This window comes from Canis lupus, chromosome 4, assembly GCF_003254725.2.
Source record: "Canis lupus dingo isolate Sandy chromosome 4, ASM325472v2, whole genome shotgun sequence".
In the NCBI taxonomy this organism is placed as follows: domain Eukaryota; kingdom Metazoa; phylum Chordata; class Mammalia; order Carnivora; family Canidae; genus Canis; species Canis lupus.
The window spans coordinates 36,624,615-36,647,834 of NC_064246.1; the positions used below are offsets into that span (position 1 = coordinate 36,624,615).

At 53.6% G+C, this 23,220-nt stretch overlaps 1 protein-coding gene across 6 annotated transcripts; it reads right to left on the reverse strand.

Annotated features, from left to right (window-relative positions):
• Positions 1–11,942: 11,942 nt before the first annotated feature.
• On the reverse strand, positions 11,943–22,891 carry FGFR4 (fibroblast growth factor receptor 4). 6 transcript variants are annotated; one of them, XM_025434725.3, is made up of 18 exons: positions 22,704–22,891; positions 20,005–20,144; positions 19,058–19,321; positions 18,885–18,965; positions 18,598–18,764; positions 17,902–18,025; positions 17,191–17,381; positions 16,913–17,051; positions 16,417–16,610; positions 16,163–16,308; positions 15,954–16,075; positions 14,322–14,432; positions 14,047–14,237; positions 13,542–13,664; positions 13,379–13,449; positions 13,006–13,143; positions 12,726–12,831; positions 11,943–12,642 (listed from the first exon to the last, which is right to left on the reverse strand). In XM_025434725.3, the coding sequence occupies exons 2-18, from the start codon at positions 20,093–20,095 to the stop codon at positions 12,496–12,498; spliced, it is 2,406 nt and encodes an 801-aa protein (XP_025290510.1). In that variant the 5' UTR covers positions 20,096–20,144; positions 22,704–22,891; the 3' UTR covers positions 11,943–12,495. The 6 variants fall into 6 exon arrangements, with proteins under 6 accessions (XP_025290510.1, XP_025290507.1, XP_025290509.1 ...); XM_025434722.3 differs by having other exon boundaries at positions 20,005–20,148; positions 22,704–22,890; XM_025434724.3 differs by lacking the exon at positions 22,704–22,891 and adding an exon at positions 22,304–22,440 and having other exon boundaries at positions 20,005–20,148.
• Positions 22,892–23,220: the final 329 nt, after the last annotated feature.

A 23,220-nucleotide genomic window follows, 5' to 3' on the forward strand; every position in this document is an offset into this window, starting at 1 on the left:
GATAAGAACCCCGTGACTGTTGGGTCCCTGCTCAGCGGGGAATCTGTTTCTCCCTCTGTCTTTGTCCCTCCCCCCACTCACGCTCTCTTTCTCTTAAATAAATAAAATATTTAAAAAAAAAAAACCTTAAAAGAAAAAAGAGCTTGGACTCAAACCTTAGGGCAGTGGAAGGTGTTTGAATGGGGATAATTATAGTAGTTTTGCCCACCAGCGATCCCTCTGGGTACCGTGAACAGAGGCTTATCAGCATTACTCTGAAAAAGACAGCACCCAGAACTGAATGGTCCTCCAGGAATGACCTGATCACCAGCAGGGGAAGATATCTCTACACAGAATCCTCCCTAAAACCTCTGCAGGGATAGCCCAAGGCCCCAAGCCTGCACTCCACAGAATCAAGTAGGATGCTGCACTTCTTGTGGGTTCCAGGAGGTGGCACCATCACCCCAGTGTGTCCCCCTCCGCTCTGCATCCAGTGCTGGAGACTCCTCGCAGGGCACGATTGATTCTAAGCAGAGACCAGGGATCCCTGGGCGCCGCAGCGGTTTGGCGCCTGCCTTTGGCCCAGGGCGCGATCCTGCAGACCCCGGATCGAATCCCACATCGGGCTCCCGGTGCATGGAGCCTGCTTCTCCTTCTGCCTGTGTCTCTGCCTCTCTCTCTCTCTGTGACTATCATAAAAAAATAAAAAAATAAAAAATTTAAGGCAGAGACCACAGAGGAAGGGAGAGGTGGATGGGGAAAGGAAAGCCAAGGGGTGAGGCTGGGGGATGCAAGGCATGAGGATGGGGGAGTTAGGGTGGTATTGCTCTCCTGCTGCTTTTTTTCAGAGTCGAGCACAGCACATTGGTCTTAGATTCTCACCATTATCTGCCCTGCCCACCTCCTTACCACCCTTCTTCAGGCCCCTGAAACACTCACATGGACTCCACCTGGTCCCCAATTCTTGGCCTTTTTCCATCTGCAAGTTCTTTTTTTTTTTTTTTAAATATTTTTTTTCAATTTTTATTTATTTATGATAGTCACAGAGAGAGAGAGAGAGAGGCTGAGACACAGGCAGAGGGAGAAGCAGGCTCCATGCACCAGGAGCCCGACGTGGGATTCGATCCCGGGTCTCCAGGATCGCGCCCTGGGCCAAAGGCAGGCGCCAAACCGCTGCGCCACCCAGGGATCCCTCCATCTGCAAGTTCTTGACCACCTTCCTCTCCTTCCTGCCCCCATCAGCAAATCCTTTTACTCTATGTCTTAGATCAATTTCTCCTTCTTCCCTTCCCTTGGCCACCCCCTGGTCCCAGCCTGGGGGACTGAAATGCATTTGTGCAGGGTAGTGCTGGTCCCAGGTCAGAGAATAAGAGGGGAAGTGGACAGTCCCTCTGTGGCCTCATTATTTCTGTCCCCTTGAGAGACCATGCGTGTATTTTGGGAACGCTGTCCCAGTTCCCAGCTCTGTCTCTAGACTCTGCAACAGTCCCCTCGCCCATCTCCCCACATCTGCATCACAGCCCCTTGCTTCCTAATCTCTCCACTCCCCTAGGGACGAAATCCACAGCCTGCAAGGCTCTCTATACTGTGGCCTCATCCGGTACCGCATTCTCCCTTACTCTGTATATGTTCTGCCCAAGTTGCCAGATGAGAATGCCTCAAATTCTCCCCACTCCTGCCTGCTTCCAGACCTTTGCAGAGACTCTTCCCTCTACATGGGATGCTTTTCTTCCTGCTAATCACAAGGCCAAGTGCTCCCCTCCTTCACCACAAATAGCACTTCCTCATGGAGCCCTTCTCTGAGCTGGGTCAGGGTTAGTCATCATTGTAGATACTCAGAGCTGCAGACTACTGGCCTTCAAAGTCTGTGTTTAGTCAGCACTTCCCTGGGAGTTGGCTTAATGTCTCTCTCCACCTTTATATTTTACCATAGGGCGGGAGCCATCTTTATCCTAGAGTATACCCAATGAGTAAAATGGTACCTGGCCTGTAGTAGGTGCTCAATAAACACGTATAGATTTGTTGTGCATTCTGGCCCCAAACACACATGCATGCACACACACACAGACACACACTCAGACCTTCTTCTGTCTAGTTAGCTCCTCATTCTTCTCAACCTGCGCAACCAGGTCACTCCCTCTGGAAATACCACTGACCTTTCACCTGGGCACCTGCTGCTGCTGGGCTTCATTCCTTTGTCTGTTTTTTAATTCCCTTTGTTCCTCATTCCCTACTCTTATCACCCTACCCCCTTCATGCAAATGGCTTGTTGAGGCTTTAAAGCTCATTCTATATCTTACCCTTTCCCCTCGGCACTAGGTTTCTGAGGTTCCCTCCATGTGACTATGTCCAGTGGGTCCTCCACACATTTTATTGATCCATCTCCCAGTGATGGACTCCAGATTGTCTACATCCCCACCCCCAGCCTGTGTCATCATTTGTGAGGATTGAGAGTAGGGGGTGTCCATTCAGGGCAAAATTGCTAGATTAGAGGGTATGGTTTATATAATTAGCTGAAAGCTCCCAAATGGCTCTGGGAGGGCTATAGCTGCAGTTCAGAAGGGCCCTCCATACTCCTGCCAACACCTGGCACCCTCCCGCTGTCTAACTTTTGTCAGTCTAACAGGTGCAAAATGAGAGCATCTCTTGGACTCTTCTTGCATGTTAGGATCGTCTCACATACTTTTTAACCACCATGTATCCTTGTCAGTCAATTACCTTGTCATATGCTCTCTGTATTTTTTTTTAAGATTTTATTTATTTTTTTCATGAGAGACACAGAGACAAAGAGGCAGAGATACAGGCAGAGGGAGAAGCAGGCTCCATGCAGAGTGCCTGATGTGGGACTCGATCCCGGGTCTCCAGGATCACACTCTGGGCTGAGGGTGGCGCTAAACCACTGAGCCACCCGGGCTGCCCACTCTGTATTTATTTGTATTTTCAGGTATGTTTTTTCTTTCTTTTTTTTAAGCTTTTATTTATTTATTCATAAGAGACACAGAGAGGCTGAGACATAGGCAGAGGGAGATGCAGGCTCCCTGTGGGGAGTCCGATGAGGGACTTGATCCCAGGACCCCAGGATCAAGCCCTGAACCAAAGGCAGATGCTCAACCACTGAGCCACCCAGGTGTCTCAAGTATGTCTTTTTCTTATAGATTTACATTCCTATCTTAGTTATTGGTCCCTTGTCTCCCATGTTGTCCTCAACACAGTGTGGGGGAATGCTGATTTACAAGCAGATATCCTGAGCTGTCTTTTTTTTTTTTTTCCCAAGAGAGAGCACAAGACCAAGCAAATGGTGGAGGTAAGCTGAGGGAGGAGGAAAGAGAATCTTAAGTAGGCTCTATGCCTAGTGAGGAGCCCGACATGGGGCTTGATCTCATGACCCTGAGATCATGACTCTAAGATCATGACCTGAGCTGAAACCAAGAGTTGGATGCTCAACCAACTGCACCCTGTAGGTGCTACCCTCCTTCCCCTCAAACCTGTCCTTTAAGGGCAGTGACAGTTCTGAAGCCTACCTGGGTTTCCAGCTCCACATCAGGACTGTCCTCCAGGTCAGAGGATGGGTTGGGCATCCCTTTGTGGACACTGTGGGACTCATCACTGTGGTCCCCTCAGGAGGCTATGTGTACATTGCAGGGGCATTATCTCAGCTCCCAAAGCACTTGGGAGGCCTCTTTGAAATCAGCTTGTCAGTCTGGGATTTGAATTTTCAATTTGGGAAATTCATTCAACAAGTACTCATTCTATGAACATCTATGGAGCACTTACTACCTAAACACCCCATTGTAAACATTTGAGATACAACTCCGGATAAGACATCCTCCTAACTTCTCAGAGCTCGCTTTCTAATGAGGTAGTAGCCACTAAAGAATGAACAAATGAGATAATTACATAAGAAAACAAACAAAGAGCTAAAATATGGACTGAGAGAGAGAGAGGACCTTAGCCAGTATCGTCAGGAGAGGCCACTCTTAAGATGTGACCTTCGTTCTGAGAGCTAGCAAGAAGAACCAGGGCAGTAGCGTTCTAGCTATAGACCTGCAACTGCAAGGGCCCTGAGGTTAATGTGAACTTGGGGTGATGCAAAAAGAGAAAGATGGTCACTGGGGCAAGAGGAGGGGTAACCCAATGCAGATTCTGTAAAACATTTCAAGGGACTTGGGGAATGGGCAGGGGTCAGTTCGACCTGTGTCTAGCTGGCCTTGGATCTAGCCTGGGCTGGTATGCAAAGTAGGCAGGAGGACAGTGTGGCTGGTTAGGAGAGTACTGGGCCCTAGACACTCTGAAACTGGTTCTGGGGCAGCCTGAGGTTTGGGCCAAACAGCCTTGAAAGCTGGTTTGTGCACAGAGGGGATACTTTTCTTCTCTGGTATTTTTTCTTTAGTTTTCTTTTTTTTTTTTAAGATTTTATTTATTTGTTTGACAGAGAGAGAGCGCGCGCACACAAGCAGGGGAAGCAGCAGACAGAGAGGGAGAAGCAGGCCCCCTGTCAAGTGGGGAGCCCAATGCAGGGCTCAGTCCCAGGACCCTGGAATCATGACCCAAGCTGAAGGCAGACACTTAACCTATTGAGTCATGCAGGCACCCTTTTTCTTTACTTTTTTTTTTAATTAATTTATTTATTTATTTATGATAGTCACACAGAGAGAGAGAAAGAGGCAGAGACACAGGCAGAGGGAGAAGCAGGCTCCATGCACCGGGAGCCCGACGTGGGATTCGATCCCTGGTCTCCAGGATCGCACCCTGGGCCAAAGACAGGAGCGAAACCGCTGCGCCACCCAGGGATCCTTCTTTACTTTTTATTTTTTTTATTTTTTTTTTATTTTTTTTTTCTTTACTTTTTAAAGAAAAGTTTTCTATTTTTAATTTTTGCAAATAAGTAATGCACGTACCAGGTACAAAAATAAAAAGAAACAAAGGTCTCTCCCTACCTCTACCTCAGCTACCTAGTTTCCCTCCCCGGAAGCAACCATTGTGACCACTTGCCCACTGTTCCCAAGCAAATGCATCCCTACAATCTCAGGCACATATTTCACATGGATGTGAACACACTATGCACACTGCTTGTACCTCAGATTTTCCTCTCAGCAGTATAAGTTGGGGAGAACTTCCATCTGTGCGCTGAAGAGTAGTGCCTTTGTGAAGTCTCTAGAGCTGTCCTGTCAATACACAGCTCTTTAAATTAACTAAAATAGGGACACCTGGGTGGCTCAGTCGGCTGAGTGTCCAACTCTTGGTTTTGGTTCAGGTTGTTGTCTCAGGGTGGGGGGATCAGCCCTGCATCAGGCTCTGAGCTCTATGCAAGATCTGCTGGAGATTCTTTCTCTCCCTCTGCCCCTCCTCTTGCTTGTGTGCACGGTCTCTCTCTCTCTGTTTTTTATTTATTTTTTATTTTTTTATTTTTTTTTAATTTTTATTTATTTATGATAGTCACAGAGAGAGAGAGAGGCTGAGACACAGGCAGAGGGAGAAGCAGGCTCCATGCACCAGGAGCCCGACGTGGGATTCGATCCCGGGTCTCCAGGATCGCGCCCTGGGCCAAAGGCAGGCGCCAAACCGCTGCGCCACCCAGGGATCCCTGTTTTTTATTATTTTTTTAAAGATTTTATTTATTCATGAGAGATACAGAGAGAGAGAGGCAGAGGCACAGGCAGAGGGAGAAGCAGGCTCCATGCAGGGAACCCGATGTGGGACTTGATCCTCGGACCCCAGGATCACGCCCTGGGCCAAAGGCAGATGCTTAACCGCTGAGCCACTCAGGGCATGTGTCTCTCTTTCTCTCTCTCAAAATGGATAAATCTGGGGCACCTGGGTGACTCAGTGGTTGAGCGTTTGCCTTCAGCTTGGGTCATGATCCTGGGGTCCTGGGATCAAGTCCGACATCACGCCCCCCACAGGGAGCCTGCTTCTCCCTCTGCCTTGTATGTGTCTCTCCTCTCTCGGTATCTCTCATGGATAGATAGAATCTTAAAAAAAAAAAAAAAAGGACAGGGCAGCCCAGGTGGCTCAGTGGTTTAGTGCTGCCTTCAGCCCAGGGCATGATCCTGGAGACCCGGGATCGAGTCCCACTCAGGCTCCCTGCATGGAGCCTGCTTCTCCCTCTCCCTGTGTCTCTGCCTCTCTCTCTCTCTGTGTCTCTCATGAATAAATAAATAAAATTTATCTTAAAAAAAGGATAAATCCTAAAAAATTTATTAATAAATGAACTGACATAAAATAATCAGTTCCTCAGTTACAGGAGACACACTTGGCTAGTGGCTACTGTCTTGGACAGCACAGATCTAGAACACTTCTATCATTGCAGAAAGTTGTCAGGCAGTGCTGCTCTAGAGAATTCCATGCTATGCATCATTTATTTATTTATTTTAAATTATTTATTTATTTGCGAGAGAGAGAGAGAGAGAGAGAGAGAGAGAGCTGAGCAGAGGGGAGGGAGAAGCAGACTCCCCGCTGAGCAGGGAGCCCAATGCGGGCCTCCGTCCCAGGGCTCCAGGATCATGACCTGAGCTGAAGGCAGATGCTTAACTAAGCCACCCAGGCGCACCTCCATCATTTATTTTTAATCTGCCTTCAGGTGTTGCTTTGAAGGGGCCCACACCCAGAGGGGCAAAAGCTCAGTTGTGTTGGTGAAGCTCTCCTCAGCATATGCAGTGGGTCCCCCAGCAATAATAATAATCTTGGTCCTCTGGGATCTGAGAGCCGTTTTGTTTTAAAGATTCTAGAGCTGTGCTTCTGATATGGATCTCAACTGTCCCAGCCCTACCTGCCAACCCACCTCCCCTGGGCTTCAGTTGTTGAAGGAAAGCGCCTGTCTGGCTGGGAACCACATGGTCACCCTTACCAAGTCATTTCATTATTTGACAAGCCTTACAGTGGCCTTCTCTGGGCTGGGCCTGAGTTCCCAGAGGTGGAGCCTGAGAGGCCCTTGCCCTGAGTGGAACAGAAAGGGATAGAAATGGATCATAGTAGTCGTACACAGAGGCCGGATGCCTCGGTTGTGCTGCGAGGTCAACGTGGTCTTTCCGGAGGAAGCTATAACTGAGCTGAGTCCTGATAGGTACAGGGGTGACCTGGAGGTTCAAGAGTTGCGAGGAGCCCACAGCCATAAGGTGCAGGGCCAGTTGGTGAGGTTAGTAGGGCCATGTCGGGCTGGGCCCCAAGTACCTGCATAAAACGCAAAAGAACAGGAGCCTGGCACTGGGGGAGGAGTGCGGAAGGAGCTGGTGCTCTGGAATGTGAGCAGCCAGAGGGCTGGAAAGCCTGTGGGGAAAGGCTGGGTGTGTTCAGCTGTTGGCAATTTCACGCCCCCTCCTCAGCCACTGCTTGGGGACAGGCCCCAGCCGTGGGGCCCAGGTGCCGACAAAGGTCAGATTTCCATAGCAAGAGAATACAAGGAGATTTCCTCCAGAGGCAGGCCCTTGCGCCTCCTCAGAGAGAGCTGCAGCTGCCAAATGAACGCAGACTCTGGGATTAGGCTAAATCCTACAGCAGGTGGAGGGGTGGGAGGAGAGACTTGTGGTCAGGGAGCCTGAGTGTGGGAAGGGGCGGCGTGGCAGGCCCAGGGTGCACACCTGAGTGTGTCTGTACCTGGGAATGGGACTCTACTTTCCTTCAGCCCTACACTGTGCCTTAGTTCTGCTGGGCGAGGCCCTGGATTTCAGGAGCAGGGACAGTAACTGATAAATTGGATCAAGAGCTATATAAGGAGAAAGGGGAGTGTGCAAGAGGACACAGAAGAATGGGAGCAGTTTACCCTGGGGAGTAGAGACAGTGGGTACAGGGGTTGCTTTTTTACTGCAAATCTTTTGTGCCATTGGTGTTTTCGTTTAAACTGTGAGTGCCTCTTTAAAACCGTGTTTTCCAGGAGTGTCTGGCTGGCTTAGTTGGTAGAACATGCAACTCTTGATCTCGGGATTGTGAATTTGAACCCTATATTGGGTGTAGATATTACTTAAAGAAATAGGGCAGCCCTGGTGGCTCAGCGGTTTGGCGCCACCTTCAGTCCAGGGCCTGATCATGGAGACCTTGGATCGAGTCCCACGTCGGGCTCCCTGCATGGAGCCTGCTTCTCCCTCTGCCTGTGTCTCTGCCTCTCTCTCTCTCTCTGTGTGTCTCTCATGAATAAATAAAATCTTAAAAAAAAAAAGAAATAAAAATCTTCAAATAAATAAATAAATAGGGGAGTCTGGGTGGCTCACTTGATTAAACGACCAACTCTTGATCTCAGCTCGGGTCTTGATCTCAGAATTGTGAGTTCAACTGGGCATGGGGCCTACCAAAAAAAAAAAAAAAAAGGTAAAATAGGGGTGCCTTGGTGACTTAGTTGGTTGATCATCCAAATCCTGGTTTTGGCTCAGGTTGTGATCTCAGGGTCATGAGATCCAGCCCTGCATGGGCTCCATGCTCAGGGCAGCATCTACTTGATTCTGTCCCTCTCCCTTCCTCTCTGCCCCTCCTCCCACTCATACAAACGCATGTGCTTTCGTACTCTCTCTCTCTCAAACAAATAAATAAAATCTTAGAAAAGAAAAAACACTACATAAATAATAAAAAACAAAGCCGTGGTTTCCAAAGTGTGCTGCCCTGGACCAGCAGCATCTGCAACCCCTGAGAACTTGTTAGAAATGCAAATTTCAAAAAAAAAAAGAAAAAAGAAAAAAGAAAAAAGAAAAGAAATGCAAATTTCCAGGCTCCACCTCAAACCTACTAAAAAATATAAACTTCTGAGGTGGAGCCCAGCAATCCAAGCCCTCCAGGTGATTCTGATAATATGGTAAGGTTTCAGAACTACTGATTAAAAAAACTAGCAACGCAGTGCTTGTTTCTGGTGTTCAGTTTTGGGGAAGGAGAATATTGATAGCCTCTCTTCTTTAGCCTCTGAACAGGGGAGCTCAGCAGGAAGAGGGGCCCAGGCTGGAAAGGGCAACCCAGGAGCCCTCTCAAAAAAATGAGTTGTTTTTTTTTAAATTTAAATATTTTATTTATTTAGTCAGGAGAGACACACACACATAGAGAGAGAGACAGAGACACAGGCAGAGGGAGAAGCAGGCTCCATGCAGGGAGCCCGACGTGGGACTCGATCCGAGGTCTCCATGATCAGGCCCTGGACCGAAGGCGGCGCTAAACCGCTGAGCCACCTGGGCTGCCCCCAAAAATGAAGTTTGAGGAACGCCTGGGTGGCTCAGTGGTTGAGTGTCTGCCTTTGGCTCAGGGCATGATCCCGGGATTGGGGATCGAGTCCCATGTCAGGCTCCCTGCATGGAGCCTGCTTCTCCCTCTGCCTGTGTCTCTGTCTCTCTCTCTGTGTCTCTCATGAATAATAAATATTTAAAAAATAAAATAAAAATGAAGTTTGAGTGAGATCTACAGGACAAGTAAGGTTTGGCTAGGTGAGAGTGGGGAAGAGTGTGCCCCAAGAAGTGTGTTCCCATGGGGGAGCAGCCCATGTGAGGTGGTAGGGCTGAAAGCCATAGGGCTGGAGTTCAAAGAGCCAGGCCCGGCACATCCAACTGTGTGCATGGACATTCCATTAGCAGATATCTCCTACTTCATGCAAACCCAAATGCTTTCCTAGTTCTCAGACCAGTGGGCCTCAGGGCTGTGGGAATGAGTTCTGCTCTCAGAGCACCTGGCCCAGAGCACTGACTCTCCCACTTGCCCCCATGTAACCTTGGGCCAGTCACTTCCTTATTCTGAGCCTCGGTGTCCTCATCTGGGCAACAGGAACATAAATGCCTTCCAGGAAGGGCTGCCACAAGGAGGGAATGAGATCATGGCAAGCTGGCTCTGGGGGCCATTCCCTCCTAATCCCTGAGCAACAACAGCCATTGTTGACTGAGCACTTAAAACCATTCTCTGAGACATGTCACCCTTCCTGTGTTCTAGGCACGGAGAGGGGAACTTTGGTCATACCCCCCCTTTGCCCCTCACCCCCTGCCCTGCTACACACACTATGGATAACCTGACTTTCCCTCCCAGGTGTCCATTCCCTCCCAGCAGCCTCCTGCTCCCTGGCTGGGACTTTCTGTCAATTTATCGGTTGCTCTCACCAGAGCCCTGACTAATAGACACACACCCAGCAAGTGGCAGAATCTGGAGGTGACCCAGTGCTTTTTCTGCAAGCTCCCAAGACCAGTATCACTGGCTAGGAAGCCACTCAGAGCTCTGGCAGACTTAGGGGACCAGGCTCCAGATGCTGCCATACTGATCTAGAGGCTCGGGGGAGGGGAGATGGAGCAGGAAAGCTTGCATGGGGGAATTAGCAGCATCTGTCTCCTTCTGACTTGGGACATCAGGAATGTGGCAAGTGTGTGCCTGCCAGGGATGCTGGCAGGGAGGGGCTACGGGGTGGGTAGCTGAGCCCCTCCCAGCCCCCATGACCTACCAGGCACCATCTGCCCCTGTCACTCTGAGTGACCTAACTCTGGTCTCTTATGTGCACAGGAGCTGCAGGGAACCTGGACTTGGGGTGGAGGAGCCAGCTCAGCTCCTTCCTTAGTCCCCCATCCTTGTGACCTTGGGCGGGTCACATTCTGTTTCTCTATCATTCAATTGGGAAGATTGATCTTTGTCTGGTGAGGCTGTGGTGAGGGGCAGTGCTGGGTGGCTGAGTCTGGCTCAGCAGTGGACTCACAATGGGAAAGTAGAAAAATGAGAGTTCTCCTTCTCATCCCCTGTCTTTACACACTACTCTAGCCTCCCCACCCTTTCCTCCTGCAGGTGGGTTCTTAGAGACCTGCCCATCTTGTGACTGACTGGGCTGAGCACAGTGATCTCCAGGGGGAGATGAGGCTTGGAGGTGGGGCTCAGTCAGAAAGGCAGTGCATAGGTTGGGGGTATGATGAAACCCAGAGCAGGAAGAGAAGTGTGACCATGAGCCCAGCCTCTGATTCTTTTTTTTAATTTTTATTTTTAATTTATTTATTTATGATAGTCACACACACACAGAGAGAGAGGCAGAGACACAGGCAGAGGGAGAAGCAGGCTCCATGCACCGGGAGCCTGATGTGGGATTCGATCCCGGGCCTCCAGGATCGCGCCCTGGGCCAAAGGCAGGCGCCAAACCGCTGCTCCACCCAGGGATCCCCCAGCCTCTGATTCTTATATCCAGGCCCTTCTGACCCTGTATATATTTTCAGCTGCCACCCCAGGGAGGCTGTGGAGCAATTCAGGTGGCCTCCACCAAGGGTCTGTCCTGTCACAGGAGAGGACAGGGCAGGAGGGAGCACCAGGCACTGGGTTAGGTACCTCCAACCCCATGGTTCAAGGGCTGCAGGGCAGCAGTAACTGCCTGGCTGGCCCCCGGGGAAGGTTCCAGGCTCAGAGCCCTGGGAAGCTGATCTCCGTGTTCCCCACAGAGGGTGTTTGAGAACAGGCCATGACAGCCTCTCCAGGGGAGGACCAGGCAGGCAGGGACAGCTGCAGCCTAGCTGGGCGGCAACCAGCTGCTGCCCGGGAGACTGGCGGGGGGCGGGGGTGGTGGCAGTGGCAGGCACAGCCCCCACAAGCCCCCAGTCTGAGCAGCGGAGCGTGGGAGCGGGCAGCAGCCTTGAAGCTGGGTTGCAGGCTTTCACGCTGTGTTAACGGTCGGCTTGGTTAATGCTGAGCAGATGGGGGTGGGGTGCTGCCAGCGCCCTGGGGACAGTCCCAGGGCAGGCACACACACACACAAATGGGGGGTACAAGAGTTCCACCCCATGGATGGTGCCATGTGGACTCCTCTGCCATCAGCACTCATTCAGACTATCACATACACAAGATGGTGCTGGTAAGACAGACCAAGACAGAGGTGCACACGGGTTCCGAGGTGCACCCTGGAGTAGCTGTAGGAGGACACAAGCCCAAGGCCTGGCACAGAGCCCTCAGTTTGTGTCACTCAGGCAAAACTCCCAGCCTGGGGATCCCTCCATCCTGTTTCCCCTCCATTCACTGCAGGGAAGACACCAGGAACACAGAGGTTTATTTCAAAAAATAATTTATAAAAGACCATTTGCTTCTGTGTTTTTTAGGCAGGCTTCCAGCTGCTCAGCTAGGAACACAGGAGCCAATGCTCTTTCCACCAAGATGCTGGGACAAGCAGGAAAGGGGAGGCAGGGAAGCTCTGGGGAAATGGGGTTCAGAGGCCCAAGACCTCTCTTGGTGCAAGGAAGCAAGGAGGTTTAGGACAGCTCTACAGCTAGGTCCGGCTGGCCAAACCCCTGGCTCAAGGACTGAGTGCTAAGGCCCAGGAGGCCAGGCAGAACCCTAACAGGCCATGGTTCTGAAGGCAAGGGCAGGCAGGGCCTTAAGGCTGGGTTGGAAGTCTGGTTTGGGAATCTGAGGCCAGAGTAGCAAGCCTCAACTAGGGGCCCTAGGAACAAGGATGAACCTCCCCAAAGCAGAACTAGGGATCTGGGATAGTATCCTGAAGTTGGGGCCCAAGGCCACCAAAGTTGAGCACTGCCAGGTTGTAGCTAAGCAAGGAGGCCGAAGGCTGCTGGCCTGCCTGCCTATACCACCTTGTGCCCCTGTTCATGTCTGCGCCCCAGGGAAGGAGAAGGAGCTGGGCCCCAGTGGCAGGAGGTCATGGCAGAAGACAGAGTCGTTGGAGGAGCAGGTGCTGCTGGCATCCCCACCGGCCGAAGAGTAGGGTCCGAAGGTCAGGCGGAGGTCTAGGTACTACGGGGAACAGTGCTGGTCAGTCCTAGTAGGCAGCTGGGATGAGGGCCAGAGGGAGGTCATGGGCAAGAGGGGAGCAGTACCTCCTCGGAGACGGCCAGCAGGACCTTGTCCAGTGCCTCTACCAGCTGCTTGAAAGTTGGCCTCTGAGAGGGTGCTGCATGCCAGCACTCCCGCATTAGCCCATACCTGGTGGAAGGGGTGGAAGGTCAGATATAGGGGCAGGGTTTGAGGAGGGGAGGTAGGGCCATTCAGCGGCTAAGGAGGACATGGTAACAGAGAAAGAGGAGGCTGGGCCCGAAGGACAAGATCAGAGCAGAGGCTAAGGAGTGTATAGTGGAGGAGAGGAGGGTGAGGCCTCACAGCTCTGGGGGGCAGTTGGGGGGCCGGTCCATCCGATGCCCCTCCCGCAGCAGTGAGAACAGCTCCTCCACAGGGATGCCAGGGTACGGGGAGCCCCCGAGGGTGAAGATCTCCCACAGCAAGATCCCAAACGACCACCTAGAGGCAGGACCAGGCAGGGCTCAGCAGGGCACCCAAGTTCAGCTTTGCTTCCTACTCCGGGGGCCAGGATGGGGGAGCTTGCAGGCATGATCGACCACAGAGGGTAGGGATTGAAGTCTGGTCCCACTCTGGACCTAGGGTTGTGTGACCTTGGGTGATTGCTTTGCCTTCTTTGTGGGGTAGGACAATGATTGCTGGCAGATATTCCAGACCCTCAACCTCCAGGACTCACACGTCACTCTGGTGTGTGTAGACTCGGTCAAATAAGGCCTCGGGTGCCATCCACTTGACAGGCAGGCGGCCCTGAATGGGAGAGGTGGGGACACTGATGTGGAGTTCCACAGGTCCTGGTACCCTCCACACCCCCCTTGCCAACCCTGCCCTGCTTCCCTCACATTGCTGGTTTTCTTGTAGTAGTCAATGTGGTGGACGCCACGGGCCAGCCCAAAGTCAGCAATCTTCATCACATTGTCCTCTGTCACCAGTACGTTCCGGGCAGCCAGGTCCCGGTGGATGCACTGGGGGCAGGGCAGGGGACTTAGGTTTATCAGGACTCATGGCTGGATGATGGACACACTGTATTTCATAGTAACCCTGGGAGTAGGCATCCTTCACTCATTTTCCAGATGAAGAAGTCAGATTCAGAGAGGAGAAACTGAGGCTGACTTCAGTGCCCACACCCCCTCCCTTCCATGGCCTCTTCCCTGGCCCTATGAGTTAGGGACTGAGAGAGCAAGGAATTCGGACGTGCAGTGTACAGATGGGACGTATAGAAGGGCTGGAGGCATGTAGACAGGAAAGGGGCAGAGACGGAGAAGATGGGGACATTCAGTGGCACGGGCAAGAAAGTGTATAGATGGAGCAGTTAGAATGGTCCAGAATGCTACCCACTGCCTATACCTTCCTCGACTCCAGATACTGCATGCCTCGGGCCACCTGGTAGGCACAGGAAACCAGGGCGGGGAAGGAGAGGGGCCCCTCACTGCTCCTCAGCCCATCAGGGCTGAGGTCGGGGCCAGGGGGACGCCGGGCCCGCAGGAACTCCCGAAGGTTTCCCTTGGCGGCACACTCCACAATCACATACAGGGGTCCTGTAGTGGTCAGAGGGACAGAGAGGCTGCTGAGCCTGTGGCCCCACATCCCGCCACCCTGCCCTCAGCCCTGTTCCAACCCACCTTCCTGAGTACAGACACCCAGCAGATTGATAATGTTCTTATGTCGGCCGATCAGCTTCATCACCTCCATCTCAGAGACCAGGTCTGCCAGGTCCTTGTCGGAGGCATTGTCTGCAGGGGTGACAGCCAGGGTGATGGGCATGGGGGAGCTGCAGGGTTGGGGACAGGACATGGAGTGCCGGGCCCGGAGTCAGAAAGATCTGGACTTGAATTCCCGCTTGGCTCTGGCATTTAAAAAGTTGTCTGACTGGGACACCCGGGTGGCTCAGAGGTTGAGCGTCTGCCTTGGGCCCAGGGCATGGTCCCGGAATCCAGGATCAAGTCCCGGAATCCAGGATCAACTCCCTGCATGGAGCCTGCTTCTCCCTCCGCCTGTGTCTCTGCCTCTCTCTCTCTCTCTGTGTCTCTCATGAATAAATAAATAAAATCTTTAAAAAATAATAAGGAATAAAAAGTCATCTAACTTCTCTGAACCTTGGGATCCTCTTGTATAAAATGGGACAAAGGATCATGCCTTGCCTCTCACAGCAGTTGCAAGGAAGCAATAAGACCAGGGATGTACAGGAGGCAGGCCTATCTGTGAGGCAGACAGGAGAGAGGAGGAAGAAGCTCTCTTTGGAGATTTGGCGTCAGTTCCTGAATGGGGTGAGAGCTCCTGGGGGTGGGAAGCAGGCTGGCGCCCTGAGGCCTGGTGTCCATCTGGCCTGAGAATTCAAGAGTGGGGTGCAGCCAGGGGAGGCTGGGAAGAAGCTGCTCCAGATTTTCTTGAGAAGGCTGAGGACCGGAGGCTGACCTGTGGCCCCGGGCCAATGACATACCCCTCCCTGCCAGACCTCCCAATGCACATTTCTCAATCCCTCCCTCCCAGAAAGTACCAGGTGGCCCCAGCTGTGCAGAGAGGAGGGGGTGGGTGAGGAGAACAGTGGTTTTGTAGAGGAGGGACACCAGTGAGAGGCCCCGATGGTAGGTCCAGGTGTGTCCTATGCACTTTGGGGCTGGTGCTTGGGCTGTTCTAGAGTGGAGGACACAGAGGGACAGATCTGGGAAGGGGCCCAGCTGGGGAGGCTGAAGGTGTGACTTGAGGGGACTTGGGGGGAATGAGATGGAAGCCTACAAGACCAAGGCTGACATGGGGTCAGGCTAAGATAGTCTGACCCTAATCACCCCAAATCCTTGTAGTCATCATCATTCCTGAGGTTCGTGTAAAGTACCTGGTATAAGTCATTCCTGAGGCCTGGAGGTAGGGACTACTATTTACCCCCAGGTGACCCATGAAGAAATAGGCTCTGAAATGGCTTGCCAGGGCAGCCCAGGTTTAGCGCTGCCTTCAGCCCAGGGCGTGATCCTGGAGACCTGGGATCGAGTCCCACGTCAGGCTCCCTACATGGAGCCTGCTTCTCCCTCTGCCTGTGTCTCTGCTGCTCTCTCTCCCTCTCTGTGTCTCTCATGAATAAATAAATAAAATCTTAAAAAAAAAAAATGAAATGGCTTGCCAGGATTGGTAGCAGAGTTGGGCCCTAGGCTCAAGGGCGGAGTCCTGTAGCCCTTCTGGCCACCAGTGTTCATAGTAGCACCATGAGCCTCTTTTGTTAGTCCCAAGGCCACAGCATTTCCCCCGGGGTCACCACTCACCCTTGAGCATCTTGACAGCCACAGTGCTGGCTTGGTCAGGCTGGGTGGGGTCCATGCCAAAGGCCTCTGCACGTACTACCTGCCCAAAGCAGCCCTCCCCCAGTGGCTTTCCGAGCACCAGCCTGGAAATAAGAAAGCCTCAGCCTCAGCCATATGAACGTCATTCCTGCCTGGAGGCTGCATCCCGATCCTCCCTCCATGCAGCATACCTGTCCCGGGGGAACTCCCACAGTGGGTCGAGAGGTAGGTCTAGACTCACAAGGCCAGAGAGCAAGGGAGGGCCACTGGAGGAGAGACGGACACCCCGCACCAAGGATGAGCTCGATTTGGCTGAAGAACCCGATTCCAGGGAGAACTGTAAGGTGGGTGACTTGGTCAGCCTGCTGGAGCTGAACTGGGTTAGGAAGGCAGGCCAAGAGCTTCACTACAGGGTCACGGCAGGGGGTGGGGAACAACATGGTACCTGTCGGGCCAGAGGGAAGCGGGACAACTTCTGCACGGTGGCGGGCTGCCTGGGCTGCCGGCTGATGAGTACCTGCCCTCGATACAACCCAGCTAGTAGCAGGAGGACAACCAAAGCCAGAGAGCCTGACACGTACAGAATGATGTCCGTATACCTGGCCTCTGATGCTGCTGCTGTCCATGTGAGGTCCTCCTCTGCCCACACACAGACACACATATAGACAGAAAACTGGTCAGTGGTTAGACGGCCAGCTCTGAATACTCTAACTCAGGCCTCACAACTCCCAACACACTGGGACAGTCACCAAGAAAGCACACCCATAACCCAGCGGGTCACATGGCAGTCACACGGGGATGTGCACAGAAGAACTGCTACGTGAGCAATCAAACACATAAGTCTGCATGCCATGTCCCAAGCCCCACTGGCCAAGGGATACAGCCCACCGTTGGCTCACAGCAGAGTTGCTGTGGCCACCCCTGGCCTCTCAAGTGCTCACCTGGCAGCACTGTGAGCCAGGCTGACTGGTAGGAGAGGCCAATGGAGTTGCCTGCCAGGCAGGTGTATTCGCCTGCATCCTCAGCTGACACGTTCCGAAGGTATAGGACCTCCACCTCTGAGCTATTGATGTCTGCTGTCTGGGGATGGGGGACACACTCAGGGGTCACCACGGGGACACGGGCCACACTGTGGCCAGAAAGGAAGCTAGGGACAAGCGCCTCACCCCCCCCACCCCATGGGAGAACGGTAGGGTTTGGGTGCTGCTGGGGGCTGGACCTTGAGGACTTGCACGTAGGGGAAGCCGTCGGCGCCAAAACTGCTACCATTGATGACGATGTGCTTCAGCCACTGGATGTGGGGCTGGGCGTCGCTGTACACCTTGCACAGCAGCTCTACATCGCTGCCCGCCACGGCTGTGGTGTTGGCCGGGAGCCCCGCCTGCAGGATGGGCCGGTGCGGGGACCGCTCTGGGGGCCGGGCCAGGTGGTCAACCCTGACCAGTGGCACCCACAGAAGCACCCTGGCCACCTGCCTCCAGCCCCAGCTCAAGGGAGGGAACTTCCTGATATGTAGCTCAGACCTTGTCTGTCCCCTGCTGACCCTGCTGAAACCTTCCATAGCTCCCCAATGCCTCTGGGGTCAAGGACAACTTCACAGTCTAGCATTCAAAACCCTCCACAACATAGCTCCCCGCTTAAATGCCACATCCCAGGCATACACCTCTTCACAAATGCATTGTATTTGTTACACCTAGGACCTTTATTCCACCTGTGCCCTCTGCCTGGATGTCTTTTCCACTTTGTTCTCAGCTGACCTCTGATCGTCCAGGCCAATGTTACCCTCTGTGCTTCCCTCTCGCCCAGTGGGACACTTGAGGCAGCTTGAGCCATCTAAGACTTAGTCCATATTGCCTGCCAGACTGGGCCCTACCTGAGGGCAGTGTCAGGGCTCCCACCCCCATACCGCCTTGCCTGCCCATCCGCTCACCCAGCACATCCAGTAGGTAGCTGTAGCGGATGCTGCCCATAGAGTTCTCCACGAGGCAAGTGTATGTGCCACGGTCTGAGGGCACCACACTTTCCATCACCAGGCTCCAGTGCTGGTGGCGCAGCTGGGGGCAGGGGAAGCGTCTATGAGTGGCCATTCACCTTTGCCCACCCAGGGGTCCAGCGCATGAAGAGGCTAGATCCTGCCCACGAGGGTCTTCTTAAGCTCTCAAGGCCCTAGGGAGGCCAGGCCAGGGCTAGAGACCCTGGGAGAAAGGAAAATACTCCAAGAAATGTCTGAACCCTGGGTTTAAGTCTTCAAGTTTTAATATGGCCTCTTCCTGGCTGTATCACCTTGAGCCAATTTTTGCCCTCCTTGAGTGTCAGCTTCCTCACTACAACCTGGAACTGACCCGACAGGGTCTTATCATGAGAATTAGCTGCTAAAACTCCATACCTGCCAGTCAGTGAGCCTTTCTGGTTTACAAGGAAAGCTAAGCCTGAGAGATTAAGTCATTTGCAGGAGGGTGGCAGAGTGGGGACTTGAATCAGAGCCGTCCCAGTCCGATATCTAGTGTTCCTTCTAGAGCCTGTAGCTGCCTTTCTCATTAGAGAAAGAGTGACTGCTAGGTATGAGCAGACCAACCGGGGAGTGATAATGGAGGAGCAGATATGGTCTTAGAACCTGGAAACTCACCCGAATGCCTCCAATGCGATGCTCCCCATGGAAGTCCTGTCCATCCTTCAGCCAGCGGATGGTGGGCATGGGGTTGCCTGCAGCTGGACAGCGGAACTTGACAGTGTTCCCGGCAGGCACTGCATGAAGTTTCTTCTCCATGCGCTGAGGGTGTGTCCAGTAGGGTGCTGGAGGGGAGGAAAAAGGAGAACTTAGTGCCCCCGGGATGATCACCTGCTTCCACACAGGTCTCTTCTCAGTGATCAGCTGGGAGGTAGGGATATGAGTCCTTGAGGACTCATACTGACCTTGCTGGGAGTAAATATGCCCATTCCTGGAGACCCTGTGGGCCTTAGGGTCCTCGTTGCCATTGCTAGAGGTCAAGGAGTCTATGTCAGGGAAAAAGAGAGATGTCTGAGGTCTAGGATGAGGAAGTTTTCTCTCCCCAGGCACCCTTTAACCCCTGCTAGACCCCCCTTACCATCCACAACCAAGGTAACATTGTGCAGGACAAGCATGGAGCCTCGTGCCAGGCAGAGGTAGCAGCCAGCATCCTCCGGTAGGAAGCTGGCGATCTCCAAGCGGCCCCTCCAGCCTCGTACCCGGCCAGCAGGTGGTAGGCGACTGCCTTCCTTGTACCAGTGGCCACCACGTTCGGCTCGCCCACAGCATAGCCGCACAGCCTGCCCAAGGGCCACGGTCAGCTCCTGTTCTTGCTGCTCTGGGCTGGGGGCCAGGCAGGGCTCTGTGGGCCAAGGGCAGAGGTCAGTGAGCCCCACAAGCCCCAGATGAGTGAGCCCCCTGTGTATGGAGAACATGCTGCATGGGCAGGGCACAAGTACCCCTTGACACATGCTGGACACCTGCTGCTCCTCAAATATACACGCATAATTATATGCTACACAGATGCAATACGTAAGGCAATCGCCATGCCTCTGGTGCACATCACACACACAGTGCGTAGTACACATGCTAGATTGGACATGCCATTGCCACACACACACACACACACACACACACACACAAACACATGCTATAGGTGCTACACACAGGGCACATGCCACACCTCCAGGGCACAGCATACTCAGTACATATACCACACATGCTTCCTGGGCCTCCCAAACCATATACCCAGTGCACAGAACACACACACACACACACACACACACACACACACACACAGCCAGGGGCTCACCACCAGCTCTGCAGCCCAGCTCAGGACCCTTCACCCTGCAAGGCCATTCCTCTCTTGTGGACATAGAGATAGGTGGACGCTTGCTGGGAGCCAGACACTGAGTCTCAATGGTTGGGCCCTGCCCTGCTGTCACCTCCTCAGGGACTGGGCCAGGATCCTTTCCAGCTTTGCTCAGCTAGTAGCTCCCTCCATGTGCCCACCGAGCCCACCCTCTACCACCTTAAAGGCCATACCTAGTTCTATTTCCTCAGAGGCTTCAAGGGACAAAGCTGGAGCCCCAGGCACCTCCACCAGGACCCCCAACAGGGCCAACAGCAGCCACATGTCCTTCCTGCTGATCACAAGGACCCAGGCTGGGCTTACCACCAACTGCCTTCCTGAAAGGGAGGGAGAACTTCTGATAGATCTGCACATTTCGCATTGCCATTCTCCTATTTTGTGGATGAAGAAACTGAGACAGGAAGTGGCCAGGACTTGTCCAAGCCTTGCCCTCCCCGCCATCACGCAGCAGCAAGGCAGAGACTAAAAGCTGTGGCCAGAGCCCAAAGCTTCTTCAGGGGGCAGGGCTGGGCTTCCTGCTCTCCTCCAGTCCTGCTGAGACTCTGGCACAGGTTCACAGAAAGGGCAGTTTGGGGATTCTTTCCTTGGAGGAAAGCAGAGAAAGGAGACATATCTTCTGCTCACTCTCAGCACACGTAATTTATTTTTTGCTGAATAAATGAATTTATTGCTGAAGAACTCCACCCCTCAAAAAAAGGAAAAAAAGAAATATAATACAAGGCCAAACTTTAGCATCTGGATGTTATCTGATCTGACCCACACTTCTTATAGCATTGCTGACATTTTCCTGACCAGCTTTGAATACCTTCAGTGACAGCGCACTCACTACTAACAAAGCAGCACATTCCATGGCAAGAGAAGTTCTTCCTCATTCTGAACCAGAATTGCACGCTTGGGAATGCATCTGTTTTTTGTGTCCTCACAACTCCATTTGAGGTGACTCGGGCTCTATGTCTGACAAAGCCAAGTTCAAATCCGGACTCTTACCAACTTGCAAGTTCCTGTTCCTCTCTGGATGCTATCTTTAAAGGACTGCTTCGAGGATAAAAGAGACCATATGTAGGGGCTGGGAACACAGAATGTTGGAACGTTCTTCCCTTCCCTCTCCATGACTGTCACCCCAGGTCTACCTTTGGCCAATTACCTCCAATTCTGGTGCAGTTCTTGTCAGGTATCACACACCCACCCTATTCTTCTGACACCAAAGATGTCTCCCCATCCCCCAGAAGGAACACTCAAAACAGCCTCAGCTGGGGCAGGGGAAGAGGTGACCAATGTAGTCCCAGGGGACCACTGGCTATTACCTGGAACTCATTAACAGTCAGGAGACACTGGTGTCTCTGAATCTACCTTGCCCAGGAAGCCCACTGCACCCTTTCTCTTCAGTCACTGCCCCATTTCCAGCTCTGGTTCTGAGGCAGGGAGCACTTCACCTGTCCTGACCAAAGCTGTCATCTACCCCTTCAAACTGCTCCTTCCCAGGATGCTGGGTGGCTTAGCGGTTGAGCGTCTGCCTTCAGCTCAGGGTCTGATCCCGGGATCTGGGATCGAGTCCTGCATCGGGCTCTCTGCAAGCATCCTGCTTCGCCCTCTGCCTATGTCTCTCTCTCTCTCTCTCTCTCTCTGTGTCTTTCATGAATAAATAAATAAATCTTAACAAAAAACCAAACAACCCTGCTCCTTCCCTGGGTTGCCCCTGCAGCTGGGGCATCATCTCTTCCCATCCCCCTTCCCCCTTCCCTCCACTTCCAGTCCATCTGCCTCCTCAATCCTTCTCCAGTCCATCCCACCTCCCTTGCTTGGACCCAGGGCAGGCCATAGTCATCTCTGGCTTGGGCCTTTGCAAATGTCTCCCTTGGCACTCCAGGCTCTGCTCTCTTGCAGGGCTTTAGAAATCACAAGAATCTGCCATGTCACCACCCCATATCCCCCAGCTTTTAAGCCCTTAATGGCTACCCATGTCCTGCAGGATCCAATCTCTATAGTTCATCCAGCATTCTAGGCCTCCCTCCCTACTCTTGTGGGTATCTTCGGTTGTACAGTCTGCTCCTTCAGCATCTTCAGCACTGAAGCCATTGGCTTTCAAAACTGGGCATGTCTTCTCTCTTGCGCAGACACACCTCTGTGTCCCCATTTCTCCTCTCCACCTGACTTAGATGCCACTGTTCCTGCACCCACCCCCAGTTTCCATGGCCCTCCTCCATAGAATCACCTCACCTTGCTCTGCTGCAGGGGAAGCAGCCCTCTGGGTCTACACCTCGAGCTGGGAGAGGGTCAGGGAGACCTGGGGATTTTATTCCTATACCCAGGCTGCTCGGACCTTGTAACCCTCAGTCGGATCACACGTGGCCTCTGACAGACCAACCCACCGCCTTACTCAGGGGCTGAAGGATCTACACACAATCAGACAGTCCTGGGTTCTCCTCCGGCTGGAGGGAGGAGCGCAGGGGGGCCCTGGGCAAATGACTGCACCTCTCGGATCCTCAGCTTCCTCATCTCTACTCGGGGCACGCAGACGGCCTGGCAGCCGAGGGACCAGCGCGCTCTTCTTTCTCCACCCCTACCCGGCCACCCTGGGGGGAGGTGCGAGTCGGCAGGTCCGGAGGGGGAGCTGCAGGGACAGCCGCCCCGCCCCCGCCCCCGCCCCGGTGGGCAATGAGTAACCAGCTCCACGGCCAGGGTGCTCTTTGGACGGAGCGGGACAAAAGGCCCTGTGTGCGCTGCGGGTTACTGATTTACCCTCTCCTCCACCCCCCTTCCTAGAGGACGCCCAGGTCCCCAGTGCCAGGAGGGGGCAGCTCCGCGAGCCCCGCTGCCGCTCGCCCTCTGGCGGCGGGGAGCGCAGCCCGAGCCCGCAAGGGGTCCCGCTCACCTCGAGCCTCCGTGGTCCCGCTCCAGACACAGGGTCCCAGCTCACCTGGGCCCTCCTCGGCCCCGCTCCCGGCTCCGGCTAGTCGCGACACCCGCGCCCAGCGGGGACCGCAGACTCAGCCGGGGCGCTCCTCCGCCCGGGGCCAGAGTCAGGAATGCACCCGCGACAGCGGCGTGGCCGCGGGAGGCCCAGGCCCCGCCCACCGGGCCCCGCCCCTCCTGGACCAGCTCCATCCCGACCGCGGCTGGGGGAGGACCACCCGGCGCCCGCCCATCTCCGGCCCCTCCGGACCCGCTCTATCGAGACGACGGGGACGCGGCGTCCGGCCCCCTGGAGACCAGTCCCCAAACCCAACAAAGCCTAATGGCCAACTGGGCCAGCGTGATCCCGGGGTCCTACCTCAGCCTGCTACACACCCCATCAGACTCCGCCTCCTTTGCCACACCTAGACCAGGCTTCCAGGTTCTGGTTCTTTGCGCCAACCTCTGCTCTTCACCCCTTTTAGAGGGTAACACCC